Source organism: Gallinula chloropus, assembly GCF_964237585.1.
Source record: "Gallinula chloropus genome assembly, chromosome: 5".
NCBI lineage: Eukaryota > Metazoa > Chordata > Aves > Gruiformes > Rallidae > Gallinula > Gallinula chloropus.
The window spans coordinates 32,614,458-32,635,472 of NC_140090.1; the positions used below are offsets into that span (position 1 = coordinate 32,614,458).

The following is a 21,015-nucleotide window of genomic DNA, read 5'->3' on the forward strand; positions in this document are numbered from 1 at the left end:
GCAATCCTTTTGCAATACCACCAAATCAAGGCACAGGATGTGGAAAACTTAACATGAACCCTCCGCTGCAGAAGGACTAAGTACTTCACGAGCACTCCCTGTTCCCAAATATCTTGCTCACCAATGAACACGGGGTGGCTGCAAGCATTAGTCCAGCTGGATTTCTATCACACGCGATGGTGCATTCTTGCAAGCGTCCCTGTCAGCTCCCATTAACTCTCACAGCTCACTCCTCCCCTCCCAAGGCACCTTTCCGGCATTCAGACTCCTGAAGAGCTTGCAGAAGCAGGCCAGTCAAATCACAGAGCCAGGGCGTGTTCAGAAACCAATCTGCCACACAGTGGGCAACCTGCTTTCCCCCTGAGCAGGCCAGTGGCGGGTGGTGGCAGCCAAGCTGCCAGAAGGCAGGGCTTTGGGGCCTGGAAGCTGTAGAAGCTCAGAGCTGTGTGACCACGCTCATACATGTTGTAACAAAGCGGCAGTTCTTTTGCTCCCCACACAGCAGCGATCCAGTCACCACTGTCTAAAACCCTGTGGTGCCCCAAGCCCCATCACTGTAACCAGCCTGACTTACAAGCACCCGAGGATGCAGAGTTCCTTCACCTTGCAGGGTTTGGCTATAAGGCAAATGTGTGGAGCTAGAGCATCAGTCTGCAGTACAAAATACCAGTGGTGTTAAAGAAAGGGATGGAATAAACATGATATATAGTCATAACTCACAGCTAACAAGTCCTGCATGAGCGAGTCAGTTTCAGCCCAAGGAACTATAAAGCTAGAGTATGTATTTCCATGTTACTGCTGACATCAGGGCAGAATTAAAAATAATGTATCTGACAGCAGTGAATTCCAATAGCAGATCCAACAGGGACAAGAAAAACACGCCTTTTTTCCATACTGGCAGCAGATTTTGCCAAGGAAGATGTGGGGAAGTTGACAGGGGTAATAGTCACCTTAGCTAGATCTAAGCCTTGCTTATTCTGTATCAGGGCCTTGGCCAATATGAAACAATACCCCCAGGTGTCCGTTTCCACACTTTGACAATGTGAACTTCACTTTTTCAGACACCCTTATTAGCTTCCTCTCTCTCACCCCAAAATATAAAGGGCCAAATAGGACTTGCTGGTTTTTTTATCTATGACTATTAATTCCCTCCCAGCCTTCCCTCCCCAAGGCCACTGAACACAAAGTACTTGTAGGAATTTAGTCTATTGCTGAAACACAGCCCCTGAGCCAGCAAATACACAGCACTGCTGGAGCATCTCATTCCATCAGTTAAATTAAAGAACTGAATCCTGCTGATGGCTGGGCCCAGCAAGCTCTCTTTTAGAGAGGATACCCAGGGCCTTCTGCCGTAAAGCTCTGAAGGGGAAGATGATCACTTTACCCTTGCTGCAGTGTCTGAGTCATTACTGAGTTGGAAGCGACTGTTAAAAAAATAAAAGTCTTTTTTGGTGAGACTAGAAAGTTGGCAGCCAAGCAGGCACAGCATTGGATGTCTCACTGCCAGGCTTGTGACAGAGCTGACCTGCCTGGATGCCAGCAGGGAGGTGGGAACAGAGCGTGCCAGTGCCCGTGAGTTGCTCAGCACTGCAGAGACAAGTTTCAGAGAGGTTCAGAGGTGGCCCCAGCACTGAAACTCCACATAAACAGCAAACATTTCCTGCCTAATAGTGTCACTGGAGCATCGCTTGCCCCCTTGCAGTGATGTTTCACTGCCTGCAGTCAAGGTAACCAAGACACACAACACATTCACATTTTACCTGGTTCTTCTACCCTTTCAGTTCTATATAATTTCCTCTCTGGACAAAGCAAAAGGCCTCAGCTACCTTATTACCACTACTATCACTTCTCTCTATGCCAATTACAATTAAGATTTTGCTCCAAGTTACTCTGGTTTTAATATGGAATCCTGCAAGATTTGTCCTTGTGACTTTTTATTGGCCTAGCATTGATCTATTTAAACTACTTTTCCCGTAAAAGAGATGATCAAGTGCTAGTGCCAGAGATGCTGGTGCAGATACAGAGCTATGACTGATGCTTTTTGCCTCCTGGAAGGAGCATTAACATCAGAGCAATTGCAAGAACTTAACTTATCTTGAGTTCAGGATCCTCTGTAAAATAAATAGGAATGACCTGAAAAAGTAGGGGGTGGAAAAAAATCCTTACACTCCAGCCCTCCCCCAAATCTTTTTGTGGGAAACACAACTGTTTGGAATGCTAAAATTCACACAGATTTAAAAATACTTATCTTCAAGGAATGTTACCATAGAAACCCTTATCTTCTCTCCTTCCCCACCCTCCATATGTGAGGAACATTTTCTTCATCTTTTTTTTCCTGCATGTGGTAGTTCCTCTTCCCCGTCTGCTACCACCAAAAACCTGGCATTGAATCCTAAGAGATGTCAAATGGGCCTTTTGTTTAGTTGAAAAGTGATTGCTAAAAACCAGTCCTGAGCAAAACTAGAGAGAGATGCCAACATGGTTACATACTCCTAGGCTCCAGAGAAAGATGCCTGGAATATTTTCCAGCAATTCCTGCTTTAGACAAGTAGAAAGCAGCAGCAAGAGCTGCCATGGCAATTACAACAGTTCCACTTCCTGGTGGCATAACCCATAAGTGGTATTTTCTTTCTCATTAGAAGCCTTTTTTCCCCTTCCCTATCACTTTTGATAAAGGGGGTAGGAACATAGGTGAAGTCCTGTATGCTCAAAGTGCTTTCATGAAGGTACTGCTCTACCCCATTCATTTTGCCCCACACCTACAAGAGGTAAAACCACGACAGGATCCAAGCACAGAAAGGAAGTCAATCAACTGTAGACTTCACTCTGCTGATCAGGATATATTTATATCTGAGGGTCAGTGTCTGGGATCCCCTTCTGTAGCATTAACAGAAACCTTGGGAAGGTCATTAGTGGCCCTACTGAGTGGTGAGACTACAGATTATCTCCTGCTGTCAGTGAGAACGCGTGCATGGTACCCGAGACAGAAAGAGTGAGAAGGCAGAGCTACTTACCTGTGAGATAAGCAGTACCAAAATGTTCATGAACAAACTATGACTTTGTATCACACGTAGATATAGTCTTATCCCAGTTTGGATTCCCAGCAGCCCCAGGTTCATATAACCGCACATCTAACAGCAGAGCTGGCACATGGGCTGCCCAAGGCATTTTAAATCAGCAAACGTCCACTCTGCCCAGCAACCAACATTTACTTTTGCAGCGAGTAGGACAGAAGTTGCCAAGATCATCCTTTCCATTTAATGATGGAAAACAAAACATACATCCCTCAACTCTTTGCTGCATGCCACAACCATTACCAGCAAGTCCTTAAACTGCTGGGAACAGGATATTACTAATTTGCAATAATGGCTCTACATGCAGCCCAGATTAATTAAACTCGAGAGGCAACACCATTCCTAGATGTTTTGAAGGCAGTGGGAGGCTAGCTCAATAACTTCTCTGCTCTGCTTTAAGTTACGTTAGCAACTATCTCACCAGTTGCCACCAGTACAAGGGGGAAAAGTAGAAGGTTTTCCAAGCCAGAAGCAGCCATGACAATCAATTAGTGATGGCCTGATTGCTCCCAACCCCTGAGGTGGCTGCCTGCTTCTGAGCAGCAGGTTGCAGAGGCACAGCGATATATTTAGTCTGTTACCTTCCATCGGTTTGTAGCCCTCTCTACAGTAAGTTGAAGGAACGATATGACAGCTTCTTTGTATGCCTTTCAAAACCATCCTGTGGAATCTGTGAAGCAGCTTTCTGGTGTATAGCAGGAATACGAAGCATAAAAAGCAATAATTCCCTATATTATAAAAGCAACCTCCCCCTCTTGGCTTTGTTCCTAGACTAAGGCATATTTTTCCATGGGTTGCAAAGCTTGCCCACACCCCTGTGTTACGGTCAGAAGGGGATCTCTATAGGCCTTAGATGTGTCCTTAGAGTGCGGGTCTGAGCAGCAGGCCTGACAAAACACTATTCTCTATTGACCAGGGCAGAAATGGGACAAAACTGGCATTTCAAGCTTCCAAAAAATAGATTAAAACTTCACAAGAAAGCTCTGACCCATGACCATCCCCATACGAAAAAAAAAAGGAGTTGCTGTACAAGAAAAGAATCCGCCACTGGGCATGAGTGTTGTGCTAAATCTTGGTAGTTAGGTTGTGTAAAATAACCAGTGCACAAAGAGTGAAGAATGGGAACTTAACAGACTTCAGCAAACAACGTGGCTGTGACCTCAGTGTCACTCTGAGAGGTGCATAGCAAATGCTTGAGAGCGCCTTGCCCCCCATGCCCAACACATTTCCTTAACTGATGCGTCAGGAGGAGTTTTTGACAGCAGTTTTGAGCAAACACGAACTACTTGCTGGCTTTCTCCAGGACTCTGGGCTGCATTCTTCTCTCATACCAGTTGCAGGACTCCTGCAGGATGCTTGGTTACTGGCCTGGACTGACACCAGAGTCTTACAGGATGCGATACTTGTACAGCCTGACAGAAAATTTTTAACAAATTATGTGGAATCACTCTCATTTTTGGGTCCTGTAACTGGGGAGGGCTGTTGCAAGACAGCCAGCCCATACAGCTCCCACAAGGCAGAGGAATATTGTAACATAAATCTGAACAGTTACACATGGGAAGCTTTTTGGTGTCTGAAAGTTTCACTCCTACAACATGGCTGCAAGAAAGTAAATCTTTGCCACTCAATTATATAAGTCAGCTCACTATTCCTTGTCCAGTTCCTAGCGGGGAAGTGCTATCCTACCATTTTTTCCCTAAGAAGGCAATAACTTAGCCTCCATTTTGCCTCCTTTTGCACAGCAGGGATGCTTTAAAGTAAAATCCTTTACTGCACTGATTTCTCTGGAAGGTTTAGGAAACATCTGCAACCTTCAAGAAAAACAGGCCTTTTGCATAAGCAGTGAAGCAAAGCCTAACATGAATTGCCATCTGGGGACCAACCTTCAGTTAAATGGAGGTCAGATTAGCAAGAGCTTTCTTGCAGTTCATTATAAAAATCAATGCAAGAGTGGCAGCAAGCTGAACTGCACAAACCCTCCTTTTTCTGCCCAGCAGACAATAAACAGTAGAACAGCATCTCCATCTCACCTCTCCCCCAACATGAACTGCACTGGAGAGGATCCGAATCGCTATAGCTCCACCAAAAGCAGAGCTGACACATTAAATCCAAGAGCAGAATTTTCTTTGTCTGGTGCCCACAGAGACTGGCATCCGATGTTAACCCCATAAGAACCAACAGGACTGCATTCAGGCTGGCACTCAGCAGCAATACAAGAGCCAAAACAGGGGTTTTTTAGAAGACCAGCACATTTCCTGGCTTGGGAGGTGACAATGAAAAGAACAGTGTCTCCAGAATTGGGAATTACAGCTACTAGGCATGTGTCCCTACGTAAAGTGGGTCCTGTCTGCAGAGGCAGTAAAGCTGCTCCAATGGGAGCCACACGCTCCTGGCCTGCTCTGTGCTGCATCAGCAGCTGTGTGCAAGAGCAGCTCAGGCACGCACAGCTGCAGGCCAAGCAACACCTCACCTACAGCTTGGGGTGGGAGGGGGTGAGGAACCAGACCTAACGGAGAAGTCAGACTTACAAAGATCAGGTACAAGGTGATCACATGTAAGGGAGAAACCGACAACCTGAGAAGGAAGTTGGATGCCAATTACTCCAATGAGAGGATGGGGTGAGGTTCCTGCCTCGCAAGCCATTCAGTGGGGCTCTGAAAAATCTTTCAAGAGCTGGCCTGCAATGGCCAAAAGACAAAGAAAGAAGCAGGCAAAAGCATGTGAACGTGTGGCGTGCAATGCTGCTTTGGCTGGCACCTGTTTTGGAGGAGGAAAGGGATTCTTGTAAAGGCTTTTAAGTTATTAAGTACAGCATTAATCCAGAGCCCTATAAAATCAGCACTCTCCTTTCCCAGTATTTGCATGACCAGTCTCATGCTGACCTAGTGTTGAATGAACTGCAAGCATCTGTCATCAATTTCTGATGCTGATTAGATTAGACACTGCCCTCAGAACCGTCGGGATAAAGAATCCCTTTCTCAGGGCTTTGTTCTGTGGTTTTATTTCATTTCATTATATTATTACTGATGCTTCTGTTTTCTCAGGGGCCAAACCAATTTTATTCCTCATGGTTTACTAGCATTTCTCAGCCATCCTTTCTCTTGCAACCTCACAGCATGGCAAGGTTACACAGCACGAGAACCATCAGTGCAATCCCTGCCCCACTTTATTTCTCTCTCTCTTTCTTTCTCTCTCACACATACTTTTTACAAGATATATCTGCTCTTCTTGACAGTTATAGCTATAGCTCAAGGGAAGGAAAGACACTTTGAATAAAAATACCTATATATAGAGAAAGACTTTGTCCTTGTGTTTCCAAGGTCTTATCTAGCTAGGGTCTATGAAGAAGCAGCCCACTGGATAGGAGAGGCACTCTTATCCAGCTCTGGCTGCTTTTGGGAAGGGGCTGGATTAGCCAGACATCTGGTCTTTGGCTAGCTGGCACCCAACAGACACCACCGAGGTTTTGTTGCTGTCTTTGCAATGGTTTGGCCAGAGATACAACTCAAATGTAAAAAAGGCATACAGATTAAATCTACTTTAATATGACTACTGGCTGAGTTAGAAAAAGTACCCGAGAAAGGCATGTGGTTAAAAATGTGCAAGGTAACAAAATCTGTATGTAAATTTCCTTGGCTGAGTCAGTGTGGCACCAGCACGATTCGCCCTAAGACCCTTGCTCAGAACTTCACTGCTGGTACTTTTAGCCCCTTCTTTTTCTTGATCTTAGCTTCTCTTAGACACCGTTATCCAGGCTTCCTCCTTTGGTGAGGTTACCAGCTCATATTTGGTCTCCATGACTTGTCCTTTCACTGGGTGAAGATACAGTTTCCTTACCAGGACACTCAGCAGAACTGTAGCCACCATGTAGGCAAACCTGAGAGAAGAGTCAGGAAAAAAAGAGTAAAAATCTTGCTACAATGTATAAATCTTTTAAAGGACAACTGCCAGCTTGGACTGCAGTAACAGGAGGAGGCTAAAGCACCTTCTGTCTGCCACAGAGATACATGAAGGTCTCCTTCCCTATGCTCACCTCAACTCCGGGCACTCCTGGCTTCCTGAAAAACCCAACAAAGAGAGGTTTTTCATGGCTGATTCCTCATTGAATCTCTCTGGGTCAAACCTATGAAAGACAAAATACACTGAGGCTTTCTGTGCAGACACAGGGTTCTTTCCCTGGACATGTGTGCACACACACACAAATAAGAAACCGGCCACAAAAGGCAGCATCACACTGATTAGCTCTCTCTAAATCATGCTGGGTAATTAATTCCACACAGATACATGAATGCAATTGCACATCCACTCCATCTATGTTCCCAGCTGGTCAGCTGTGTCCCAGCTTGGTCAAAATGCCGATAAACTGAGTTAGTGTGGCATGGGGTTGGAACTAATACACATTATCTCTCAGCAGTGGATATTTAGCTTGAGTACACAGCTGAGTGGACTGATGCTGCTACCTGCCCTCTAATCCTCTTCAGGGCATGCACAATCCAATTTGTCTCCCCCTCTCTCTTTGTCTCTCTCTCCCCCATCAGCCTTCCTCTTGCACTTCCAAAAATATTTCCCTTTTCTCCTTGCCCCTCACGCTTCTCTTCAAGCAGCTGGTGTGTGTATGTGCTGGAGGAGGGAAGCTGGTGACTCATTCAAGTGACAAAAGTGGTTTCCAGCATTAGGATGGTGAAAGCTGTCAGAAAACTATTAACCTGGGCTGGCATGAGTTAAAACAAGGTTCCCACAATCAACTAACCACAGGGAGACTAATAAAATACAATTCAATTTGAATAGATTAAAAAACCCAAACCAAGCAGGAAATTTGGTGGATGGAAGGCAGTTCTTTTCCACGTTCTGCTAAATATTTATGCTTATACTTCAAGGCTTTGGCTTGCTGCCTAAAGATCCAAGCTTTTCTTCTACCAAGGCGTGTGGGTATTGACCCTCAGTAATAGCAGTATCAAACTTACATTCCCCTTGAACTGGAGTGGCAAATTACAGATGGAATAGAAAAGAAAATGCAGCTGCCTAGAAAAACCAGAGCAGAGGGCAAACTGCAACACACACTGGTTTTGCACTGCAGGTACACGAAAGGACCACAAAGAGCTGATCTTCTATCTCCATCACAGAAATACACATCTACCTTGGGCTACACCTCAGTCTCCTTCTCCTTGGAGTAAACACATGTTCACAGCAGTCCTCACTGTCCCTCCCACGAGGGCTCAGCAAACCCTTCATAAACAGTGTGTGTCCTATCCTAGTGGGTAGCCCCTGCCAAGATGCTCATAGATTGGTACATCGATGCCTGGCTGTTTTCTACATATGCAGGAGAGAAGAGCTGCTCTAAAGGCTCTATTCTTTCTCCTAAATCTCAGCTGTCTGTTCTCTCTATCTAGAATAACTGACCCACATTTTTTCCCCAGCCTAAATGAAGTCGTCAGATGCACGTTAATACTTGCCACCTGGAGGCCACAGGAAGCTACAGCAGATTTTTTTTCTTCAAAAAGTATGGAATACTAGCCTAGATCCAATTTTGTTTTCACAGACAGAAATAATGAAGTAGCATTTCCCTTCCCCTGAAAAAAACAAAACTTCAGACTGACATTTCCTCCCTGGCATCCCTGTTTCACGATGACAAGCAGTCGTTGCAAAGCCACACAAATCACTGTATCTCTCTCACAGAAAACCTTACAAAGAATCTACCAGCACTTGCTAGGGAAGCTCTGTGTGTGTGTGCATGCACATGCACAAACATTGTTATTAAACTCTAATACATACACACGACTGGAGCATGAGAGGATCATAGCCTGAGCTGCCCCACAATCCCACCCATGGAGACAAACAAATGAAGATCTTCATAAACTGATTTTCTTACAGACTCCCTTTCATATTGAAGATCTGCTTAAGGCAGGCCCTGCAGCCAACCATGCTGTGATGTAAGGTCTAAAGAATATTAACTTAAAAAAAGGAAAGGAATTAGTTGGAATAAAAGTCTTGATTTTACGTACTTGTATGGTGATGGCCAGGATGATCTGTCCTGCAGCATCACACCAAGAGCATAAAGCACAAGTGTCTGCAAAGAAAATTAGGAAACATATGTCAGAGCAGAAAGAAATGCACAATTCAAGACACATCTGGACAGCCCTGCTGGATGGCAATTATCCCATAGACTATTCATGTCTGGAGGTGGATTATAAAGATAATATGCTATATTCATCTACAGATTTCTATAATCCATGCCCAGATGTTAGGATTTTAACTTCTAAGGCCCATGCTGCAACTGTTGGTAGGTAGCGAGGGTCTGATCCCGTTCCCCAATGCTTGCTAACACGTACAAATGGACTCCTTTGTTCTATGCAACAGAAGGTTCCACTCTCTGTGGGGAAATATGGGTTATATGAGCAGGCCTGAAATCATGGTATTTTATGCACAACTGAGCCCATAAGCCCCTTCAAAAGATGATTCATCCCTGGAGGACCCAGAACCGGAAGCAAATCTGCTCAGGAAGGGAAGGTGAATTCTCAGAGCCCCTCCTGCAGAGGAAACGGAGGGCAAGCTCTGAGCTAAGCTGTGCTTTCTGATGACAGAGCAGCTGCTCAGGTTTAACAGCGTCAGAAGAAACGGCCTTCCTGCTTCACCCCTCAGTGGGAAGAGGAGGAAATGGCAAATTCCCCTCCAGGAAACGGGGCGGCCCAGTGCTCCCAGTACTGCCCTACCTCTTTGGGGATGGTATGTTGGTCGACTCTGCCCTCCAGCTCCTGCAGCTGTGCAGCAATGGGAGTAAGCTTCGCTGTTCGCACTGTCTCACACAGGACCTGCCGACAGTACCTGCAACCAGTAAGAGTTAGTTTAACCCTCCCAGGGAGAAGCGTGTCTGTGTCCTTTGGCAGCAAGGAGACCAGAGTCACCTGTGGCACTGAGGGTCACAGCCCGCCCCTGGAGCTGACTCAAGTCACGCTGAGGCACTGTTTTGGTTGGGTTTTTTTTCCCCTCTTTTCCTGGCACCCCATCTTTTCCTGTCCCAGCATCTTTGCAAGAAGCACTACATTTCCTTATCAGCTTTTAGGGAGGGTTATCAAAATCTCTCTTCACCACACTATTTTAGATTTTAAACCAACTAACTTTGCCAAAAAGCATGAACACAGCAGCCCTTTTCCTGTACCTCTCACTCATACAAGAAGTAGCAAGAAACCCACATGCTCAGTACTCCTCACTGAAACTCTAACAGTAGTTCAAATGCAAGATGCATGAAAAATAAAGGCACACTGTTGACCAGTCATCATCCTAGTTCTGTGGTCCTTTGAAAAGAAGATTACTTCATCCTTTCTCTCTAAATATGTCTAACGTATCCATCCATTAAAATGACTGATCACCTCTGCTTTTGGAAAACTAGGACAGAAACCAAACAACACAGTAAGCAAACAGTTTTGGCCTGGCAGCCAGGGCACTGATTCAGTGCTCTCCTCTGCTGACGAACCTAAAGGGTTCCTCCCCCATGTCTGGAGCTACAGCAGAGGCACTCTGTGCTGTAAGTCATCCTGTGGTTTGATCACTTCCAGAAGAAAAGAAGGGAGCAACTTTTGGTTGCCTTCTCCTGGCCCAGTGTAGGCTGAGCATCAGCCTTAACACATGAATACTCTGTCCCCACCATACAAGATAACCTTTCTCTGCAGTTCTTCCCATGGAACCCACCTGAGCTGCTCGATTTTCTCATGTGTAATTGGTCCCTTCCCCAGAACGCGGTCCATCTCCTTGTACAGATTCTGCTGAACATCCTCTGAGGTGGTCAGGAAGTAGACAGCCCAGGTACACACTGGGGAAGAAATCAAGACAAGACTGAACCCAGAAAATCCAATCCTTCACAAGCTGCATTCAGTTTTCTTACTTCCTGTATTTGCAACATTAGTTTTTGACCCAGAAGAGTGAGCTCTGTTCACAGCAGGCTGTACTGATTCTGTACTCAAGTGACAGGAGTAGTGGCTGAACTCCTGTGCAACAAAGAGACACTGCAAGCTACAGCTCTCTTTGCAATGCTGTGAGAAGTTCAGGGAGCTGTGCAGAGGACTGTACCTCACAGCTCTGGGAAGGGACTGCAAACCCTGGGGAACGAGGTTATTGGGCCAAGCATGCAAATGAAAAGCTGGTTTGCCAAAAGCATCAGAAAATTCCCTTATTTAGGGAGCTTCCCCAGCACTTCTCAGGTGAGTGCTCTGCACAGCCAACATCTGGGGCTCCTGACAGGGACTGACAAGAACAGTACAGCTCGCTGCAGCATGTTGGCCAGCACTTCTCCCCCTGCATCTATTTGCTAAGGTACTCAAAAAGTTATCTTCAATAGCAGAGCAAAAAATAAACCTTGCATAAGAAGTGTGTAGGATGCAGTTTTCCTGAAGCTACAAGGAAATGTTTCCACCACTCCAAACATTCATGAGAACTACCTGGAATCTCTGAGGAGTCAAGCCCCTTAAAACAACAGTCTTTCTGGAGTACTTGGGAGGACATTCTCTGGGGAGAGCATTATCATAGTTGCCAAATTTACTTTCCACATTCTGGCTACATCTGGAGGTTTTCTTTGGCATCCCAACCACACTGGCTGAGATACAGGTCCTTATAATCATGCACCTTTCATAAGGGATTTTACACAGCTCAAGTTTGTTGGTTTTGTTTTTTTTTTTGTGGGATTTTTTGTTTGTTTGTTGTTTTTTTCCATAATCTTTGTGCAAATCCCAAAGTAGCACCCTTGAAAGTCTTCCATGCATGGAACACACCTATCCTCCAGAAATTCAAAGCAGGCAGTAAGATTCCAGCACTCTACTTTGTTTTCCTTCTATTTTACAGCATGATCTTTGTGGCTTACATCTTGTTCATCAAATTTAGCATCAGCTAGCTGGGGCTGGAGTGCAAGCAAAAAGCAATGGGATGAGATTCTAAGGTTCACTAAAAGACTGGGAAGGTTGTCAAACACAGTTTAGTTTCAATTCATTAGCTATGAGCACTGTAAAATTAGCTGCTTCCATACATCTGCAGCTCAGGAGAAACAGAGTGATGAATATAATTTTCATTAGCTTAGAGTAAGTCTTGTGTCATCACACATGGTTTTAGACAGCTGAGTCTGAGGACGGAAAGTTACCTACAATCTGTACTTACGGTTAGCAGTGATTATGCATCCTGCCAAGGAGAAGATCATTGTATCTTCTAGAATCTAGGAAATAAAATCTACTTCAGAGAATGAAGTTCACAAGACTGTAAATATATAAAAAAAAAGGTACATTGTCCATTCAAGTGCACAAAATCCCTTTAGTGCAGAGAGCAAGAAATAAATCTAGAAGATACAGACTGAACTCTCCACAGAACTTCCACTGGAATAGCACATGAGACATGCTTAGTACCAACTTGCATCTGGTTTATAAAAATAGCAACAAAGCAGTGGCAAGGAAAGCTACCAAAGTCTAATGCAATTAAACATTGCAGGAATGGAAAAAGAACAAGAAACCCTGCTTTAGTAAGGAATCTGACCTAAAATGCAAAAACTTAAATTAATCAAAGGCTACAATGTAATGAGCTTGTAATAGCAAAAGTCCATTATTGTGTAATGACATAACAGCTGCACAGACCTGCTGGTCGCTCAGGTTCCCCTGCAGCAAAGTGTCTATGAAGACATGCCTGTTGAATGACTTGCCTCGGCGCTCCTTTGTGACTTTCCTTAAGGTGGATTCCATCTCCATCAGAGCTTTGGAAGCAGAAAGAATATTTATTTTAAAACCTGGTCATCCTGAGTGCTGCAGAGAAGCAAATCCATCTTCCCAAGCAGATTTTCAGACCAGCTGTCCCTGCTGGGCTCGCTTACAGAAGCACCCTCTGCTACAAGTTACCGTCAGTGCAGAAGGCAGCATCTCCAATTCAGCTGAAAATGCATGAACCAAGCAAGACATGTTGCCTCTGAAAAGCCACCCGCACAGGTATAACTGAGACATGTTCTCTGTGAGCTGAGAAGAAGCCAAAGGGGAAGCCATAGGGGAAGTCAAATAACAGTCTTGACCCATCAGAGAATGTGCTGCGGGCCATGCAACTGGTGTTAGAATTACTCACATTACACCTACTGCCACTGATGGTCTCCTTTTTGCTAGAGTTCTACAAGCATGGTAAAGAGGATGGCTCTGTGCTAAAGAGTCTGCATGGACAGAGAGAAGGTGGGGAAAACGTGGGACAATTTTGGCACAAAGAGCCCACATATCTGAAGATATTTGGATGCCAAACTCCTGATGGCTGTGTGGGAACTGGGGGGAGTTAGGGACCTAGATGCCACTGGGTGTCTGAGTTAATGACCTACTCAAGGCTATCAAGGAAACACGGAAAAGTTGGATCTGAAACTTGATTTACCAAGGCCCACTACAGCTCCTTCATCTTAGAAGTCCCCCCTCTATGCATAGGAAGGCCATCCACGCCTAAACACCAAGCCTCACTATATAGAGTGTGTGATATTCTGTACTAATGCATCGTCCTACAACTCAGGACCAGCCCTGAACAAGTGCCCATGGGAGAAGTCCATTTTAATGGGGCAATAGTTCTCCTCAGGGTCTGAAACCCACAGAATCAGCAACATCAAGAAGGAAGCTCTGGGTCTGGAGAGTTTACAGGCAAATCCTTAGTTCTAGACACAGGCTATTTTCATAACATCATTCAATCCTGAAAGGCTTTAACTATTAATAATAAAAAAAAGAAAACCTGAAAAATAAAATAACTTGCAGTGAAATATAAGAGAAATAAAAACACTGCCACCACAGACCTGAAAATCATGTTACCTTCTAACAGCAGATCAGAGGCTATCATGTGGAACGTATCCATCAAAGCAGCACCTCTCCTAGCCTGGCAGCACATTCACCAAATGGTACATCATAAGAATGACCATACAGGCCAAGTCAAGTGGCTCCATGTGTCTCTACCTGGAGACAGTTGCCTTTCTCCAAGAGAGAGGTCAAAAGTGGACACTAGGGAACAGAACCAGGATCCTCTAGCAGCCTCCAGACTGGACAGACCCTAGACCTAGACCTAGTAGTAGTGTGCAACGGCAGGCTTGTCACTCAACTCCAAAACAATGATTTTATGTGAGAGTAAGGTGGACACGCCTGGTATCTTACGGCATGATTACCAACTCTGCAGGAAAGTCAATGCAGCTGGGCAATTGAAATACTTCCACACACTAGCAAGCTTTAAGTATTAATCAGAATGGGAGGAAGACTGTGATTTTGGGAGGAACCTACCATCTTTGTAGAGCTTCTTCCTAGTCATGTTTTTGTCAAGGGACCCATCCAAGAAACCTTTCCCAACCTCCAACCAGATCTGAAAGAAGGACAGAGAGAGAAGCACCATCACTCATCACAGTCTGAGAATGCTGGGACTCTTCTTCCCTATTCAGGAGTATGAAAACACCAAATAAAATCAAGACTTCCTGTGAATACAGAACTGATCTCCTCTTCAGGACACTGTTTCCCATTCCAGATATTACATCTATTATAGCTGAAACTAAGTTGAAATGAAATAACTATAATTGCACTGTAGGGAAAAAGGCATGTGAATCTTTAATGGGAGATGGACATTTCCTTCCCATCCTATCACCATCAGATTTAACATCCCCAGATGTGGATACAGCTTGGGACCTCCTCAGATTTTCCCTTCTCCACAATGTCACAAAGCCTTCAGAAGATTTCTGAAACAGAGACGTTCCACTGGCATTTCCACTAGAGTTTAACGGACTTGGGTACCAAACGCCTCTCAGCTGCCATTGGATCTGTGTTCCTGATCCCTGCAGATCCTTTGGAAACACTTTAGAGTAATGACAGCAGGATCAGCAGCAGGACCTTTCAGGTAGTTTCAGCTTGGGATAATCGAGGCAGAGCCCTCAAGCTCTTAAGCGTAATGTTAGCTGAACGGTAGATTTCCTGGCTCTTTGTGACACTTACTGCATCGTGGTGCCTGCGGAATCGGATGACTTCCCGGTCATCTTCAAAGCTGCTGCCCATCGCTGTCTGTGTGACAGACTTCATGGCAAAACCCAGCATGTGCTGGCAGAGTGGCACGTGTTGTGCCTCAGGGAGGGACAGCCATTTGGCTAGCAACTCTTCTGACAGCTTGAGAGGGAAGGAATCATTAGTTGGCAGTAATACCAGCAGCCTATTTACCAAACATACCCTGGAGACATTCCCACCCAGTTCCTAAGGCAGACCACACTTTCACAGCTATGGCATGAAACCATGCTTTTTCCAGGGTTTCTTTCCATTGTTCACTTAAATATTAACCTTTTAGCTTCAAATCTTTTGCCCTTTCCAAGGTTTTCCCCCAACAAGGCAGCCGTGCCCTCCCCTCTTGCCCCCTCTGTCACAAAAGAAACCTTAAAACCTTCAGTACTACTAGCTTCCCACTGGGAAAATGGATAATATTCTGGCTACTGGACTGAGCCAACAGAACAGTTCTTCACATGCTCGTGGTTCAAACAGCTGGTTCTTTGCTCCTTCTTCCTACCCTGGGAAATGAATCTAGAATCCAGGTGCTCCAGTGTCTTTAAGTGCATCTGGTATTTGGTTTAAAAAGTCCCCAAGCTCAGGCCTTCCCCCTAACCCACTGGAACTAGGGAAAACCAAACAATCACACTGTGCTTGAACAGGCACAGGCTGTTTGCTGTCTCAGATGCTGGTATTTCCAGAACTTATTTGAATGCAGCTCCTTTATCCTAGTGATCATTCTCACCAAAACTTTCCTGTGAGTCACACAGGACTTCTCTGCTCTACAAAGGCAGTTACCTTCTGGATGACAGCAAGGTTACTTTGCAAGCACTTGGTCACACCATTTTCATACAGCTTTCTCCTCATGTGGCTCTCTCCTGTATCCCCATTCAAGCTGGACTGGTACCTCAAGAGGGACTTCAGCATTGTCTCAAAGGGATCCACTAAAAGAAAAATAAGGAAACACCGTTTAGAAGTCAGGATCCCACACAGGGATGATGAAAACAGCAAACTTTAATTAGGCACTTCTGGGAAGTGAGCAAGGCATGGCTCCTTCCTCCAGGAACACTCTTTGGGGTGTCAAGCTTCTCTTGCTCAGTGTGGGCTGTAAGGTCTCTGTGGCAAGATACCATCCTGTGATCAGTTCCTCCCACAGAGGTTGCCTGCTGTATCTACCAACTAACTCATTAGTAATAATGCCTTGGGAGCTTCTTCCCAGCTGGTTGTTCCAATGACTTGGTGACAACAGTGAATGCGGCGTGCTTGTTCCCCTTCTCCTCCAGCCTGATCTGCAGCTCCTCTAGCACATTGCCCCTTGAACCTGGTGTACCCTCCTGCCCTGGCCGTGGCTATGCACTCCAGATGCCTCCACTCGCATGAGAAAGATAGCCAGAGGTTTCTCTATGCACTCCTTACCTCGCTCCACAGCCCCAACAAACCTCACTTGGCACCCTACTGCTCCTGTATGATTTCTCTTGCATGCACTGAGCTCCCTGCTGATGAGCTCTTCCCAAAATAACACCTACCTGTCTCAGTCAGGGCTGCCTCCAGCAGAGAAGCACTTAAGAGAAAACAGTGCCCCACTAAGCTATAGAATGGTTTCTACTTCTAACCGCCTTACTTTCCATCTTCCTTCTGCACAGACACTTGCAACAGTGTACAAACTAGACAAAAAACACACATCCTCCCTCTTCCATACCCACAGCTCACTTCAGTTAAATTTTTAACTCTGAATTTCACCATCAAGGGTCTCTACTTAATAAATTTGCTAAAGTACAATACAAAACTGTGCAATAAAGCATAGCATATGCTTTTCCCTTTCTGTAAACTTTTCTGTGGGTCTTGTAGAACTGGCAGAATCTTTAAGGAACTATTTGGAAGCAGCAATCAGGGGGTTTTAAAGAGACATGTTTTCACCATTTATCACAGTCTGTTATTTCTCCCAGATGGCAAGTGAAACCTCTGAGGCATTGGAAACATCAGGGCTGAGCTAGACACATATGACTCTACCAGCTGCGGATGTATCTAGGATTCCCAGCTGAGATAAGGACCTCGTTACACTACTGGACAAACATACAAGAGACAATTCCCACCTGCAGAGGACTTATTGCCTGACGATGCAAAGGCAGCTAATGAGGCCAGCGGTGTGAACATGGTAAACTTTCCTAAATGCTTTTCTCTCACATAATTTTCCTTCCCATGTTTTTAAGCTCTGAATCTCACCCTCTCTCCCACTTTGAATGACAAGGAGTATGGGCATGTGTCTTTTGGCACAGCAGATGGTACCTGTGGCTCTCCACGTGGAGCAGACTGTTGTGTGACTCTAGCTGCTGCTGCCAATTCCTCCTCCAAGCTACTTTGCCACAGGGTGGCTGCAGCTACTCACGCCACAGCTCCCAGCTGACTGGCCGTGGCAGAGCTAGAGACAGTTCTGGGGTAGCCAGAAAGTCACATCACTGGTGATAAAGCCCACACAGCAAATCTGGCAAGCAGAGGCATTTGGAGAGGCCAGAGGATGCTTAGCACCATCACTGCAGGAACTGCTAAGTTCTCCTGGTGCACATAAAAGGATCAGCCATTGGCCTAATTTTTTTCTCCCTGTCTCTAATGGAAACTGGCAGTCCCACATCACTGATACACTCACTGCTGTGAAGTCTGCAGAGCGCAGGCTGCCCTTTGCTGAGGGCTGGCCCTGCCCCCCAGGATGCAGGAAAGAGCTATTTATTTCTCCACAGCTAGGGAAGCTGATGACTACAGGAGACATAAACCAGTTCTTGGGGACAGCTCTGTCCTGCTAGCGCTGTCACAGACTACTTCTTTTGTCCTTGTCTTGACGACATCTTTGGGGGTTACTTTTACAGTTCTCTTAGTGAAGCACAGCAAAATTTCCGCTGTTCCTTCCATTTACAAGAAAATTCTCTCCCTTGCCCCAAGAACCTCAGAGTGCTGTCCTGGACACCATCGTAGAGTAAATACAGAGAAAAGATCTAACTCTGGAGAGTCGAGACAGATACCAAGCAGAACTGAGTATCACAGATGGAAAGGATCTGCACAGTACAAATGCACTCAGAATGAAGCTGTCCTCCTCAAACAGACCAGGACCCCGTAGCTCCATCTCCAGCATTCAATGTGTGCCAGGTTCATTGTCCCAATTCAGAAGGCAATATCAACTCATAGGAGTTTTCCAAGTGTGTGTGTGTCTGAATCCACAGCTCATGGCAATCCTGAACTAGCCCACCCTTATCATGTCCACAACCTTTGTAGTCCTGGACTGCCTCCACAGAGCCTCTCACAGGAATTGCCAGTCCCAGCAGCAAAGTTTTACTTCCTTTGAATTCTCTCCTTGCAAACTAATCTCAACCAATCTTTAATGGGCCATGAAAAGATACCGAATTCAAATCCTGCTTTAAGCATAAGGACAAACAGTCTCCTAGCATTGGGATCCTGTTGATACTTAGGAATGCAATGAGTCCAACTTCAAGGCTTTCATGAGAAATGCACTATCTGCATTTCACCTCTTCGACACAGCATTTCATTTTCTCAACACAATCCAGACTCACTCCCTCTTTCACTGCTTGTATCCCATTACCTCCAGCTTCAGACACTGCTTGGACCCAAACAGTATCCAAGCAAATTCTGAACTGAAACCCCAACAAAAACAGACTTTCCTTGTCTAGAAGTCTAATCATCCAAGCATGGCATGGATTTCCTATTTATCCCTATCCTTAAAAAGGTACATTTAATCCTTAGCATAGCAGGTTGCCAAGAGTCTATAGCTGCCCAGGTCACTTCTCCTGCATTTAAGTCCAGGCACTGTATTTGTATTTCTCCAGTATCTGGATACTCCCAAATTCAGTCCATTTCTGAGAACGTGCCTGCTCAGGCGCGTGTCACCACTTCTCTGAGCTTTGAGAAAGTGACTCTCTGCTCAATTTTCCCCAAACACACTTGAGTGCATTCAGATCTTTCGGGGTGGGTTTCCACCTTCTGGAGTGTCATTGCTATCCACTGTGACTTGCTGATCTTCGTTAACTCCCACTCCTTCCCTAGATTCTCACCATTTTTTTTTGGCTCTGTAATGCAACTGTAAAAGGAACTTACTTATTGTGAACCCAGCATAAAGCAATGCTGAGATATCCTGTGCCTAAAGACATCCTACAGTATCAGTCAGAGTTCTGCAACCAGCACCTTATTCGACCTTACAAGATGAAAACTGGAAAAACAACAGGGTAAACCCAAACATCAAACAAGCTACCATATTGTCTGTGATCACCTTAGGAAGAAAAACACCCACCTGAGAGGCTTACACTATAAATTAGAATACCGTTCCAGCACTAAGCTACCAGCACCACTGACCATTTCCAAGTCTGGAAGACCATTAAATGTTTTCAGCACAAAATTCTACACAGCAGAGAAAACCTCAAATAATACTTTAAAAACCTCACACTGAATCACACAAGGGAGAGATCCCAAAAGAGCACAGCTGTTTTCAGACTTAATTTAGCAAAGTTCACCCTCTTGAATAGTATTTCAAGCTGCTTTTAACACGTATGCCAAGTAGCTACAGGATCTTCGCCTTGCTGTTTCAAGTGACTAATGAGTATGGCGCTTTCCATAAACATTTACCTGTAGGACAACAGTAAAAGACACAAGCAAACTAATTTCTTGATGACCACTGGACAGCAGCAACTCTTCGGCACTGATATTCAAGTCCAATAAGCAGGACCAGAGGCATACCTGAACCACCACATCAGTTCTTGTTTTCTTTCCACTTGGAATGAAGACCCTTGCCCAGCGAGGCAGAAGAGACAAATGGATTCAAAGACAAAACAAAGGCCACTTACACAACCGGTTGGGGTTAATGTGTTGTTTCAGGAGATCAATGGAGCCAAGGCTGACAACAAGACGCCTTCCAAACCAGAAGGAGACCAGTGGGCCATATTTCTCATGAAGGTTCACCAGGAACTCGTGCAAACTGGTACTGGCAGTGATATCTGGGAGGTTGCCATCCCTAAGGAATAGAAAGATGGGATGTTATCTGGTCACAAACAGCACCTTCTGCCAATGCTGAACTAGATCAGTGCGAATGAAGATGGAAAGCGCTTACTTTTCATCAGTTGGAGCCAGCCCGGGGATACCTGATGCTTGTCTAGATGCCTAGAGAGTAAATAGAAACACATCATCCTCCCTGAACTTAAGAATTTATACAAGCCCCGGAGCTTTCCAGCAGGAAAGCTGGCTTTTCCACAACAATACCGCTGCACTACTTACAATCACTGAACAAAAGCGAGATAAGCCACATCTTCAGGCCTCAAACCTGTTAAGGCTTATGAAGCCAATCACCTGTGCGCACCTGGTCCCACTGGCTAAACCAGGATTATGCACCTGGTTAGATGAAAGATCCCCGCGTACAGATATGCGGGGTCAGGTTTGCAGTGTAGGTCTGACACGTAGGCTTTGCCCTGAGACATCTGCACACGTGCGGCACCGCGAGGTGAGCAGATAAAGCCTTTCTGACACGGACTCACTGGGGCACACAGAACCCGAGGAGTGCCAAAGCTTGCGGCTGGGCTGCCCCGCTGGCTGGGGAGGGCCGGCCGGGAACGCCCTGCGCAACGAGCGCTCCCGCAGGCGTCGGCCGCGTCCCGGCGGGCCCCGGGGCGTGGGGCACCGCCAGCGCGGGCCCGAAACCCCGCCGAAGACCAGGGGGCGCGGGAAGGGGCCGGGGTCGCCCGGGGCGCGGTGGGGGCTCGGCCCCGAGACCGCTCGCTCGCTGCCCGCCTGCACCCGGGGCCGTGCCGTGCGGCCCCCCACCCCCGCCGCCGGCAGCATTACCGGATAGAGGTAGAGCACGGCGCCCACCAGGATGAGCAGAAAAGTGACGGCAAAGATGGCGAAGTCCAGCATGGCCGGGCCGGGGCGGCGGGAGAGGCGGCAGCGGCGGCGGC

At 45.9% G+C, this 21,015-nt stretch overlaps 1 protein-coding gene across 1 annotated transcript; it reads right to left on the reverse strand.

Moving 5' to 3' along the window:
• Positions 1 to 6,107: 6,107 nt before the first annotated feature.
• CYP20A1 (cytochrome P450 family 20 subfamily A member 1) lies at positions 6,108 to 20,974 on the reverse strand (the record flags this gene model as incomplete). Its single annotated transcript, XM_084265430.1, has 13 exons — positions 6,108 to 6,951; positions 7,108 to 7,197; positions 9,077 to 9,141; positions 9,785 to 9,896; positions 10,761 to 10,881; positions 12,216 to 12,270; positions 12,683 to 12,798; positions 14,330 to 14,408; positions 15,029 to 15,196; positions 15,866 to 16,011; positions 19,912 to 20,078; positions 20,175 to 20,224; positions 20,903 to 20,974. The coding sequence occupies 13 exons, from the start codon at positions 20,972 to 20,974 to the stop codon at positions 6,801 to 6,803; spliced, it is 1,392 nt and encodes a 463-aa protein (XP_084121556.1). The 3' UTR covers positions 6,108 to 6,800.
• Between the last annotated feature and the right edge of the window lie 41 nt (positions 20,975 to 21,015).